The sequence below is a fragment of the Crocodylus porosus genome, unplaced genomic scaffold (genome assembly GCF_001723895.1).
Source record: "Crocodylus porosus isolate Cpor-Errol unplaced genomic scaffold, CroPor_comp1, whole genome shotgun sequence".
Lineage (NCBI taxonomy): Eukaryota > Metazoa > Chordata > Crocodylia > Crocodylidae > Crocodylus > Crocodylus porosus.
This window is the reverse complement of record NW_017728915.1, coordinates 37,833,277-37,846,993: the sequence shown is the minus strand read 5'-3', so window position 1 is coordinate 37,846,993 and position 13,717 is coordinate 37,833,277. Positions and strand designations below refer to the sequence as shown.

The window sequence follows — 13,717 nt, the reverse complement described above, 5'->3', positions numbered from 1 at the left end:
CTTTAAAATCATTGCTGGGACCTGTGTTAGCAGCACAGAAGTCAGTCGTAGTTGAATTCAGCTCTTTGTTGTGTTTGATCAAAACCTAAGGGCCAAGTAAATAATGTTGCAAAGCAGCAGACATCCACCTTCTTATCTTGATCTCTTTAGCCAGTTCTCGTCAGATAACTCAATCACAGCCTATGGAGAGCTGCCTGTAATGAATTCAGGAGGATGCAATTTGGAAAGAAATTTGAGAGCCTCGGGGAGACTTGTGACGATCAAAGATGGGCGCATCTAAAAGTTAATGGCATTTCTGTTAGTTAAGGCAGACATTGGAAGGGGTGTGAGAGACACCCTAGCGGTTCAGACAAGGGCTAGTGAGAAGTTCAGTGCTCGTTTTAGGAGCAGACTTTGCTGAATGATGAGCAGCAAATGCCATTTTGTTTTCAGCTTGTATGCAAAGAGACCCTGCTGTAGGTCACTGTTGCTTTCTGTCCCTTCTCTCCCACCCGAACTTCTTATCATCTACAGGGAAATGCCTGAAACCATCTGAAGGCTTGCAAAGAAACCAACCTTGCTCAAATATATGTTTTGCTCATGGGAGAACAGGCATATCCTTAAATTGTATAATTGGGGCATACTACTTCCTTAACAGCAGAGCATATTGCTTGCAACAGGAAAATCACATTTGTTCATGAAAGGCGAACAAATTGATGCCTTCTATTTTTTCCCCTTCTCCACTGGCTGTGCATGTGGGCTGTGGCTTGCAATGGCAAATGTGAGCTGCGGGCTTTATGCTGGGATCTGAGCTATCTCAGCTGTTTGCTACAGTCCTCTGCCAGCTTACGTTGCCAGCTCCCATGAGGTACACAGGACAGAAATGGCATCCCAGCTGGTACGCTGGCTCCTGTGGATCTTCATAGAATTACAGGGCTGGACGGATCTCAGGGTCATCTAATCCGACCCCCCTGCACAGATGGAAGATTTTTTGTTGTTGTTCCCAAAATGCTGTTTGTAAACACGGCGAGTGATTGTAACCAGTTGGACTGTGCCCTCTACTGACTGTTGAAAGGAAACCGGATGAGGAATGAGAGGGGGTGATGAGAGCTTTCCCATCCACATTGCTCAAAGGGAAGTGATTCCTGGGGGCAAAGCGCTGGAGTCTGTAGCATGCTCAGGCCCAGCAAAGAGCCAGGTTTCTAATTCACGTGGCAGGGCACAGTGTTGTTACACAAGGGTCCAGCTCTGCATTTCCAGCCCTTGTGTGCGGTACACCCACTTTTGGGGGGAGTTGCAAATCAAGTGAGTTCTTCTTTTCTGGACATCTTCCAGGACTGACACGTGGTCTTTCACTCCAAGTTTCAGGGTCTGCTGTGACCAAAAGATTTGCAAATAATAACTCTTGTACTTTCTGTACCTAGTTGGCCTGCCACATCTCAATTCAGCTCCTAGAAGACAAGTATTTGTTTCAGCACCTGCCCTCCTCTCCCCCATGTTCGTAACCACCCTTGTCTGTCACCCTAATCTTTGGACTTGTCCATAAAACAGCGACCCTGTCTTTCAGATCCCTCCCCAGGACCCGTTTCTATTGCAATGCCTATGAAAAAATTAGCTGCCTAATTGGTGAAAGGGCAGAGACTGAGTTTTCATGTGTGCGTAGGTTGTGTCTAGTATGCCTACTAAGAATCACACCCTTATATTGGTACTTTCTGCAGCAAAGCCAAGGATTAAAGGGGCACCCTGAATATGTTCTCACCTGAGAGGTGATACGCCTCGGCCTTGGTCAAGGTATGTGGGTTGGAGAGGCTGGGCAAGCTGGCATTGTTGTTCCCAGACATGATAGCAACTGCTGCAGTCGCAACATTTTCTCCCTTAAATCACCTTTTTCCTTTTTTAACCAGATTTCTGTTTGGGAGAACAGAGGAAATGTCCCTTGCTTTTTCCTCCTATAATAAGCCTTTCCACTGAAAATCATTTGTGCCTAGGGAAGCATATGGCCCCAAATTTGTTTGGCTAACGAACCTGCCTAAATAAGCTTTTGCTATTTTTAGGATGGATAGATAAAAAAAAGCAGAAGAGAATTTGGAAACTCTGCTTTTGTAAAAAAAATAAAGTTCTTTTCGGCAGCGATATAGGCACTTATTGTGAAATGGGAATAAATAACATTTGTAGCTGGTCTTGCCTGCCTTTGTTCTGCCTAATTTATGGAGGGGGGGGCAGTTTCTTTTCTCTTCTTTTTCCCCCCTTTTCCTTTTCATTCCTGCCTGACCTTCGGGAGACACTGCTGTCTCTGCAGAATTCCTTGCTTTATCAGAATTTTTTTCCTTTCAGCTGAATGCCTACAGTGCTGGAGGAACATAGTTCAAGGCTTTGTTGCAACATATACCTCCCACCTCTGTTCTCATGTCCCTGTTGGCTTTGCTGAACTTTTCGCCCCTTGAGAACCAAGAGGAAAAACAACAACCCCCAAAACCGCCCAGCCCCAAACTCTGCAGCTTCTTGATGAACTTTGTCAATACATGGAGGTGGAGGGCAGCAAATGCAGCGTTTGCCCCGGCCAGCATGTAGCGTTTACTGTTTTCTCATCATTCGATGAATAATTCTGCCATGTATCTTCCAAGCAGCTTTACTCCCGGGACAAAGACCTTCGAGTCTTTGCTGAGCATGAGTCAGGTACTGCCTGCTGCTCCCCAGGTGTAATCCAGATTAAATCTACTGACTCGTGTACCCAAAAGGGTTATCCCTGTAGGCCACGTGCGTACAGAAGCCATCCTGTCTTCTTCAGTCGCATACACTTTATGCTGGTTTTCAAAGCCTAACTGATGACCTGCTGTCTTCTTCTTCTCTGTGCCTGCTCATTTTTGTACTGCAGCATGCACTCACATCTCGCAACAACAATTCACCTGGCGCAGGAGAGGTGTCTCCTGTCTTTCTTCCAGCAAAGACTTCTTGGTTAAAACTCTTGCCTTCCCCTTAACTGACTTACCCTGGTGCCCACTTCAGGTGCACTTGTGCATGGTGCAGGTCAGGAGTTCACCAATGTATACACACTCTGCTTATCCTCTGGTGAAAACAGGAGACCTGCCAATATCGCAGTATATTTGTTACTGTCTGTCTTTCCAAGCACATGTTGGCATGTGATACAACAGCTATTACACTTTCGAGTCATGTGAGCTTCTAGTTCTTGGTGGTCCTGCAAGATCCCAGATATGCCAAAGTTAATCATGTGGCACGTTGCATGTCTAAGGCATTTCGCTTGCTCCTCTGGTTTGGAAGACGCTGTGCTTCTGCCAGGCCTTGCTAGCCTATATGACAGCTGAGGAGAGGGTATGAAGCACAGTGAAATTGGAATCAATCATTCTTTAACATTAGAGCCCGGGTCTTTGTTTGTATTCACACAGTGTCTCTCGAGAGGGACCTCAGTCGGATCAGGGATCTCTGGGTGGTCTCAGAAGATGGCAATCCAAGTGAAAAGGCAAGGGCTCTGGGGATTGCATCAAAGCAGGCATGCCTGTCTTGTCACTGTTTCTGAGCTCACCAACTCTTCTGTTGGGCCCCAGGCACTGAATCTAAAGCCCTGTATTGCTTTTGGTTTGGTTTGGACTTCTATTTTGCACAGTTCTGGATAGAATAATCCTGTTGTCTTAGTGCTGTCTTTCATCAATCTTGCTCCGTCTCCCTGATTGATCAGTCTTGTACATTCACTTGTTCCTTTCCTGTGCCTGCCTTTATCTCCCGCTCTTAGTTTTGCCCCTTCCCAAAGCTAGCAGTCCTTGAGAGAGCCTCTCACAGCAGCAATACATCCAAGGAACTATCTTTTTTCTTTTCTCACCTGTGGTGGAAGTTTACAAATGTTGCACACGGCGGTACGATGCTTGGTTGCTGGATCTCTTACTGGCTAATAACACATCAGTAGACCTTACTTTTAAAAAGTGCTGACTCTTTAAAACGGGGAACTTTCCTGAAAGCCCATTTAATCTTTGAATATGTGGGCGACAGCAAGTCTTACCTCCGTGGAATTTCATTCTCTTGGTTATTTCTTTTCTTTTCTTTTCTTTTCTGTGGGCCCTTGTTTTCTTTTCAACCAATCCCGAGACTCTTCGAACAAAAGGAAGTCTCTTGATGTTACCAGTCCAGTTAATTCAGTCTTTGGCTGGCATCGACTGTTGGACCAATACACTCCAAGTTGAAAGTATTTTTGCAGCGACTTGGCTGGCTCAGATCTGGGAAAGTGGAAACGTTTATGTGTTCCCAGGACATTTGATTTAGCATCTGAGTGCAATTGATTGAACTTTTTATGATTAGTTTTATCTGCTGCTGTTTTGCATTTACCGTGTCAGTAAACGGCGGAAGATAATTTTACCATCGCCTCTTCTTCAGACTTTGAATCTAACAAGACTGCAGAGAAACACGTCCTTGCTGGCAGTGACCACTCGGTTTTTGGCTCTGTCTTTTCTCTCCCGTCAAGTGTTTTCATTACATGAAGAAAAGCAATAAAATCCAATGACAAAGAAATAGGTGGCCATATATCCCACATGGGGAAAAAACGTTTTGCTGTGTTCACACTGAACAAGTGCAGGGTGAATTAAGGACAGAGTAGGCAGGCTCAGCTGCAGGCATTTGCTATGGAGGGCTGTGACTAGATATCACACCTTGTTTTTAATGATATGCATGCCAATTAATCAGGCGCGATTGGGACCTACACCTCATGGACTGCAGTTCATTGTTCTATATAAAAGGGTATTTGGAGGAGCTAACGCATTTAGCAAATTCTCTGCTCCTATGTAGAACTGTTTTTAAAAATAAAAGCTGAGAAGAAGAACCAGTCCTTTAAAAGTTAAGCAGAGCAACACAAAACAGACCCATAAAAGCACAGGAGAAATGCAGTCTGTCTGCTCCCATTGCAAGGCAGCCTCTTGGCTGTGCTGTGTGTGCATCTTCATTTTAATTGAATCCTTTTGCTTTTTGCTAGAAAGTTCCCTTTTGATCTGCCTATCTTAATGAGGTTCACTTTGTTAATTCCTTGGCTGGAAAAAAAAATGGCCTTGTTTGTGACGAATCCCATGATTACAGCCAGCCTCAAGGGAAGGAAAAACTTTCTTTTCCTTCCTCCTTCCACTCTGCTAGTGATAAGAGTAGCCGAACACATGGTAAAAAGCCCATCAAACCAGATCTGTAATGAGACCCAAATAAAGCCTTGTTAATAGCAGAAGAGAAAAGAACAGAGAAAACAGGTTTGTTCTGGAGTCTCCTTAAAGAGAAGTGGAGAGATCTTGTTGAAGTCACAGGGAAGTTTGGAAATCCTGGCTGATCACGAACAAAATGTGTTGCTCCCTTAAGGATGTCAAAGCACGATCTGCAGGCAGATGCTGACCGTGCGTTAGGCTCCAGGACGGGTGTTATCACTGACCAGTGATAATTGTATATATAATATAATCAGAGATAATTGTACTCAGCCATTCAGAGAGCAGCAGGCCGTCAGCATCATTGCAACGATCAGGATAGTCCAGCAGTCTGCTGCCCCTCCATCCTTCTAAAGCCTGGTCTCCTTAAGGTAAACAGTGAACAGGCCTGCTTTCTAGGCCAGGGTTTTGATTATTTTAAACATACATTTGTCATTTCTGGACACCCCGGTAATGATCCACTTATACAAAAATGTCTTTCCCTAAGTGTAGTGGTTAGGTGTGCAGGGACTTGGCTGTCACCGGGGTATGGCATTTGGGACGTGCGGGTCACCAGTGCAGGTCTAATGATGGCAAAGCCGTAGGCACATGGAATAAGTTTGGGGGTCTGGGTTTGGCTTCCCAGGAGCCTACAAGAGAGTCCATCTCAGCTCCACGCCTCTGCTTTCCTTGCTGGTGTCCTTGTGCTAACCAGTCTATGGGAACTAGCCCTCTCTCTCTCCATCTCTATCTCTCTCTGTCTTCTGAGCAGGTCCCTGCGTATCAGGGCTAAGGTGCATGCTGGAGGGGGCACCAGGATGCTCGTCTTGCTGCTGCCCATGCTGTTCCCACTGCGTGTCTTGGGTTCGAGGCTTTCTCCTGGGATGCCATAGCAGAACCGTCTACCAGCACCGCATTTGAAAGAAAAGGGTCCTTTTAGCCAACCGCTACTTGATGGCACACATGAGAAAAGGGTGATGGCATCAACAGGAGACTGGATGAGGTGTCTGGAAAAGCACAGCTCTAAACCAGGGTCTTCAGGATGCATCCTGCAGACTTAATCAGGCATTTCAGACTGGAGAGTCAGTAGCGCAATTATACAGGGTGTGTTTTATGGGCTTGGTGCTCTCTAACTAAAGCTTTGCCTGCAGTCAGGCAGGCATGACTGGGGAAGGTGCGTGCCAATTGCCCGAGGTCAGGTGGTCGTGGCAGGTTAGCGCATCGCACAGCTTGTGTGCTCTAATTTGGATTGAATGGTAATTACTTCTTGCCCAGTCATTTTCTTTTTGCCAGCTGCTCTTTTACAGCTCTTAGTTATTACAGTCTTGGTGACAAAAGTCACCATTACTGACACATAGGTTGTGGCTCTTTGGCCTGCAGGCAGGCACAACAGTCACCTACCCAAAAATACAGCAGAAGCATTGCACTTTTTCTCATGATCACATTCATGTGGCCATTTTATGTTACCATGGGAAGGGTGTTTTCAGTTGTGCGTGTTGACGCTACACAATGTACTTTGGAAGTCTGTCTCAACATGCTAATGGGTATGATATGACATGCTTGTCGCTGCAGGAAGAGATCCGTCATGGGTTGTGTCGGACATGCTATGCTCTGTCTTCACTGTCAGCTGGCTGGGACATGTTTGCAAGTCCTAGCTAAGCAAAACCCTCATGCCACCAGCTGCATGCCTTTCCAGAGCATTGTCCTGTCTGCATTTGGAAAGTGGTTTCTTGCAGCAGGGTCAGACAAGGATGCTCGTTTGCTCGTCTCTGAAATGCACTACCACCTAGCGGCTGCCTCCAAGTGGAGCACTGGGATCCCCCGGGTTATCTTGCCTGGCCAAAGGGTCACTGCTAATGTAGGCTGGATTTTGAACAGCCACTCAGCTGCTCTTTTTTAAAGCACAGTTATGTTAGTAGTGCTGATGCTCTCAACCAAATAGCAGTAAACACTTAGGTATTTGCCTAGTTTTTTCCTTTTTGCTTCCATCCCTGTGTTTTTCTCTCTCTGTCTCTTCCCCCACAAATAGTTTCCAAGAGCAGCCTATGCCAATAATGGATCAGTGCAATCAACAGCTTTGTTCTGTCTTTTCTTCATAGCTTTTTATTGAGATGGGAAGGCTTTTGGCCTCTGGCAGTTGCAATCCTGGAAAAAGATAGAGGGTTTTGCCTTTCCCAAGGGTCGCTGGATCTGTTGCACAAACAATCTGGCTGGTCTTCAAATAGCTCTTGTTCAGTCTGTCTAGGAGCCTGGTCAGGTTGCTTCTCCCTCCTGCCCCCGACTCCATTTTCAGCCACTGATTTCTATGGATGTGGATTAAACCTGTTGTACTAAGCAAAGCCAGGATAAAATACACTTAGGCTGGCAAATAACTGGACTGTTTTTTTCAGGGTTAGCATCCTGTCATTAGTCTGCCCTCATGAGGGAGCATTGCAACGTATCTCTGCAGCATGGAGGCTCTCTCTACTCCTTGCGTTTTGGGCCATTCCCTTTGCTTTCTCTAATTGCTGGAGGAGGCATTAGACACGCACCCAGCTGCCTGCCTGCCTGGCCTCATCCCAACCCCCTGTACTGACACTTCTGTATCTGAAATTTCTAAGTAGCAGCTTCTGCACCGCTTAGCTCAGGACTTGCAAATCTCAAGAGCTGGTTGCACAGGACAAGGACGTTCTCCTGTGGTAGCAGCAAAATGCAGAGGAGATGAAGAAGGCAAAATCCGGGCTGCAGTCCCAGGTGGGGCTCCTTGTCAGGACCCTGTCCAGAAGATTTAATTTCCGGAGGCGGGGGGTTTCTGGCTGGTCCTGGTCTGATTCATATCTAGGTCAGGGCTTGAGGAGCTGGCTGGAAGGGGAGGTCACAGGCATGTTGTGCTGCCCTTCTTAGTTTAGGAACATAAAGGTGGAGCAGACAGCTAGTCCTTTCCCAGGCTCCATCCTCCTCTGAATGCCTCAGGCTCGCTGATGGAGGGAATGATGCTCTGAAGGGGGAGGAAATCTGGCAGCCTGAATGCGCTTCATGGCTCCAGTCTTGACTAAAAATAATTGCTCTTTATGAACATTAGTTAATGAACAACATGCAAAGCTTCCTATTCCTCCCGGGGGGGTGGGGAGGAGGAGACAATGAGACACGGAGAGGAGCTCTAACTTGCCCAGGGGGAGGCTGAATCAGCAGCAGGAGCCACGAGCGTTGCCCAGGAGTCCTGACTTGCAGTCAAAAGCTAAAGAGGGCTGCCCCTTGCTGAAATCCCCGGCACATGTTTTTCTGACCATGAGTCGAGTTTTGCAAGCTTGTTTACCCGGGGCCTTAAGGAAAAGAGATGAGGTCGCTCTGCCTGCAGCAGTCATTCGAATGGCATGCAAGGCTGGATGTGCAGCAGAAGTGCGATGAGCCCGCCACTCGGGAATCAGAGTGATGACAGCAATTCAATTCCTGTTTAAACCATCCTCTTGGGCTTTCCCTGTGAGAAATCCTCCAGTGCTTCATCCTCTGCATTGTCTTAAATGACTCCATCACTAGGACTGCTGCTGTGTCCCTCTGGAGCCAGAGCCGGAACTGAACAGAGATCCCTTGGAGCTTTCCCTGTGTCCAACACACTGCATCCTTTTTGCTCAATCTCCTTACTGACCCGAACCTACTTTGAACACTGAAGAGATCCTCTGCTTTAAATGGTTGCATTCCCCATCTCATGACTGATTAGCCACAGTCTAAATATTTGATGACAATGAATTGCTTCTAGCCATTGCAGATCTGCATTATTACAGCTGGAATGGACATGATCTGAGAAGAAAAGACTGCTTTCAAAGAAAAGGTCTCAACATGCAGTACATGGACTCCTACAAGTTCCTCCTGTTGGAAAACCCGGGTGACAGAAGGTTGCCGGTAAAATTACCAGACTCCTGGCAACTGATCAGAGCCACCAAAGGGCTTAATGTCAGGGCTTGTTACCTTAATTTGGTTAATTGTGGAGCCAAGTACAGCTAAACAACCAATTTACATCAGAGCGCAGGGGCAAAGCCAAATTGTTGCCTACAGAACAGCCCTTGTAGCCAGCGTTGTTAACAGGGTATTTGATGTGCAGGAGAATAGGCACGTGTGTGGAAATGGAGTGCACTGTGCATTGCAGTGATGTTCAGCGGGGACACTGCTGTATGGGGGGTGGGCACTGTTTCCCCTGGCAGTCAGAACTGCACATTTAGACCATTTCATGAGTTACAAAACATCCAATAGCTTTAGCGTGCAGCCCTTATGATAAAAAGTTATAAGATGCTTTGCCTCTCTGTATGGGACAACATTTCCTGAATCTCATCTTAAAAGCCCTTATAAATGAAGGTTGTTCACAGAGCGGATATAGTCTTGGGCTTGGCCTTTGTGGGAGAAATGACTCGGACCTCTCTGATCTGCTAGTCAGAGGACAATCGTTATTACCCGCCATATGTATAATGTTGCCTGCCGCATCATTGCTGAGGTTTCATCATCCCCTGAGGTCTACTGCTGTTGCAGCAGATTGGGTAGGACAGGGTTTTGCCGTGGGGTAGGAAGAAGGAGATTACTCTGTTGCAGGATGCCCTCCTTATGTGTTCCTGCCATTGCACTGGTGTAGGGTCCCCCAGGCAAGCAAAGCCACAGGGAATAGGAAGCTTTGCATGTTGTTCAGGATTCCCAAGTCCCTTGGTCTTTTAACAGACCCTCTATAGCTATCCTCATTGTACAACCGAGGAGAAAGAAGCACAGAGACATTGAGTGGCTTGAAATTTGCAGAGCTTTTAATGGACTCAAAGGCCGCTTCTGTCTTGGGATCTCATCTCCTTCACTGTTGCAGTCTGTTCCTTTCTTTGCATGCTTCTGAGCTTCCCACCAATTGATGCAGGCGGTCTTAGTTTTAGAGACTCGTGGAACCGCAAGGGAAAGGGTTTGCACACCTTGGGCAGGGAGCGGAGAGCCCCGGTGTTGCTCTTGGCAGCCTCTCCAGCATGCTGAGGAGGAACGGGGCTCCTATCCTGAACTGGGTGTGGGATCAGAGGGACTAAAAGAGAGGGTAGAAAATAGGGGCCGTGGAGCTGTGTGCATGGCATTTACTTTCATGGTGCACGAGTGAGGAAAGCAGAGGGCCTGCAAAGACCTGTGTGCAGGAAACAGGAGAGAAGGCAGAGAGCTTTCCAAAGTAAGACCCTCCCCACGCATGTTGCTGCTCAGAGCTCTGGACAGATGTGCCTTGCCTGCAGCATGGCAGTACCCCCACACGAGCCTTTCCCCTCCTTCTTATTTCCATCACTGCTGAAGTAGCAGCTCCTGTGCTAGTGGCACGTGGCAATGCTCCAGCACTGGCGTTTCAAAGCGTGCGCGATGTACGTGCTCTGGCAGGTCTGCGCACTCTGCGTGGTTTTACAGCGTCCTATCTCTCCACCACTCCTCATCCACCCTCCTGAGAATAATGAAACATTGTGCTTCGCTTCCCTTTCCGTGCTTCAGTGCAGCTTCCGTGGCGTGCATCCTGCAGCTTGGCTTGCTTCGGTTTGATTGAAAGAGCCAGGCCTCTTGATACAAAGCCAAGGTGTTTGTGCCACACAGCATGGCACCGATTCTGGATTTGAGCTAAACAGACCCTCCCTTGCGCGCAAGCTAAAGCATCCCACAGTTCCCAGGCAGGGATGTTTCCTGCACTGGGGAGAATGGATTTCAGACTGGGGTCTGCAGATACCTGGTCCCCTGGCCGTTGGTGTGAGAGGGGCAGCTCTGCTCGTCCTCAGGAACAGCAGCTGTTAGAGGTGGAAAAAGCAGAGCAAAACTCACAGAGTGTTTTTTTTTTTTTTAAAAAATGGAAAGAAAATTTTTCTTCTTAAGGACTCTGTTACAAATATAGCTGCCCCTCCATAGGAAATGAGCTAGGGTCTGGGCAAGAGTACGATGTGTAAAAACAAAAAAAACAAAACAAAACCCCCCAGCCTTCGAATAGGTTATCATTTGATGCTCTCTGGGCTTAGCGATCTTGTTGCTATGTGTGCAGGCAACACATGCAAATACATGCCTTGCCCAAGGAAGGACTTCGCTTGGCTGGCAGCCGTCCTGAGTAGGCAGACATTGGGCACACAGCCACATTACTCTAGCCTCCTTAGCCAACGTTCAGCCCTTTCCAAGTGATTTGACTTGTTGCGCTCCTCAGAAAAACAAGTTGGGATAAGGACAGCACACAGCTAAAACCTCAGATAGCACTCAGAGGAACTGGTTTGACCTACAGAGCACAGACCAAAGCATTTCACCCAGTCATTCCTGCCAGACCCATAGTTTCTGGCTGATTTTAAAGCCTTCAAAAGCTGGAGGATGCCCCCACATCTCTTGGTGTGTTGTCTCAATGGTCATGCTCACCATTACAAATCCTACCTTCTTTCTACTATAGACTCTATATGGGAATGACTTCAAGATGTATTAAGAACTGCCCATCACTTTATTTATTGTCTCTGGAGGTTTTCAGCGCAGTGTGAAGATTGTACAACTCAACATTCAAGCCGTGACTTCTCCAAGTTGGGAGAGAGCAGGGTGAAGTTTGGGGGGACGGTGCTTAGCAATCTGGTATCCCCAAGAAGAAATGCTGGAGAGCTGCCGAGTTCTCCTCAACACCGTTTCTTTGTCACGAGGGTGTTGGGGAGGGGGAGCTGCTGTGCTTTCTGCTGCTGTGTATCCAGGACCGTGTTGCCAGCTCTGAATAATGTGTTGCAGGGGTGGAAGAGATTAGACCAAGCACCTTAGCAAGAGCAGGCTCAGGTGGTGCAGCCGTCACATGGCAAGACCAAAGGAGCACTCGATGCATACGCCAGGGTATAATTGGCTAAATTGTCAGTGAAGATGAAAGAGAGGTAGGAGCAGGGCAGAGACGTAAGGGGAAGGAGACAAGCATGGGGTCGGGCAGAAGGGGAAGTATGTGTTTTCTCATCATTAGAGGGCATGTAGTTGGGCAGCTGGTCCTGGCACCAACTTAGAGCACAGCCCACCCTGGGAAGAAAATGCAGAGCCCTTGCACCAGAGAAAAAAGCCTTCCTTTCTCAGCGATAACATTTGCTGGATACAGAAGTGGCTGAGCCCAGCAATCCCTCTGTCACTTTGGTTCGCATCCCGTGGTCCTCCTTTTATCCTGCCTCTGTAACCGTGGTGCTGGTAACAGCTGGGCACTGCAAGGGAGCTGCAATTTTGCAGTCCAAAGAAGGTAGACTTTTTACAGAAATACCCTTTCTTCCCAGAGATGAATGTGGTCTGCGGTGTCTGGAGGGTTCAACCCCGAGCACTGCTGATTGCCATGTGATACAGTTGCCTGCGCGATTAGTGCAGATCCGTGCCCTAAGAAGAATCACATGGGAGGCAACGGGTCAAGTCAGATGCTAACGTGCCTTCCCAAATCTTGCAAGGCTCCCCCCTTCCTTCCTCACAAAGGAGAGCACTTCTTGCATTGAAGGCTTGTGGCTTCCCTCACCCCAGGTCTGGAGTCAGGCCCGAGATCAAAAGGCACGAAACAAAATGACAGCAGAGCTTTAAAGCAATATAAATAAACGCCGTGGCTCTGTTGGAAGAGATCTTAGCAAGTGTACAATCGAGTCTCCCTTTTCTTTCCAAAGCAGACAAATAACAGGAACCTCTAATATTCAGACCCCAGAGTACGTGACTTCCCTTCCCACCATTCTGCTCAATTGGATTGCTGGGGGAACTGGAGGAAATCCGTGGCTTTTATCAAGAAAAAACACTTGTTGGTGCAAAGATGGTGTTGGAACAACACTGGTGTGTGAGAAGGGCTCCAAAGGGCTGTGCATGGAGAGGTAGCCAAGAGACTCTCTGCTACCGGGGGAGCCAACACTGTAGGGAAGGAAGAAATCCAGCTTCAGTCAGCTGCTAACTTATCTTAGTGGGGTTTGAGCCTGAATCCTCTCTCTAGCTTGCTTTGCCGGCAGGCAACAACCCTATGGAAACCAGAACACGCTGTCCCTAACACAACCGCCCAGGCCCCGACACAACGGGTGTTCTCCAACAGCTTCAGCTCAAGGGTTTCGTGGGACTGTGCCTTCAACGCTTGCCCATGTCAGCCTGGGAAGGCCTGTGCAATTCAGTATGGCCAGCTCTTACATCCTGCAATCTTTGTCCCTTTTTTTAAGTTTATTTTTTCTATTGTTGTCCTCTTTAGGTAACGTGTCCAGCCTGAAACCTGAACACGCCTTCGAAGGCACCAAAGTAGATGTGGGGAACATCGTTTTGGCTTTGTACAGCGGCCTCTTTGCCTATGGAGGCTGGTAAGATGCAGGCTGATTTCTTGTTGTCACAGTGCAGCGCCATTCCTTGTCTCTGGCTCCTGATAAGAGTTTGTATCCCCAAGAGGACAGTGCCGTCACGTCCTTTTGTCTGGTGGCAGTCACACTGGGGTCTTAGCCTGCAGGGGAGCGGTAGGTGCAGCTACAAGGAAGCACTGTTTTTTAGAGCATTTAAAACAAGGAATAAATGTAGGGGCTCCCTGGAGAAATGCCCAAGCTATGTGGAGAGGGAGTACAAGGAAAACCAAGAGATGCATTTTTCTATCACAGCCCCCCTGAATCTTG

General features: G+C 47.6%; 1 protein-coding gene across 1 annotated transcript in view; it reads left to right on the top strand.

Annotated features, from left to right (window-relative positions):
- SLC7A5 (solute carrier family 7 member 5) overlaps nt 1–13,717 on the top strand; it is a 46,493-nt gene that overhangs the window by 17,697 nt on the left and 15,079 nt on the right. Inside the window, exon 3 of the mRNA XM_019536004.1 lies at nt 13,309–13,414. Coding sequence (XP_019391549.1) covers nt 13,309–13,414 — 106 coding nt within the window. The remainder of the gene's footprint in view (nt 1–13,308; nt 13,415–13,717) is intronic.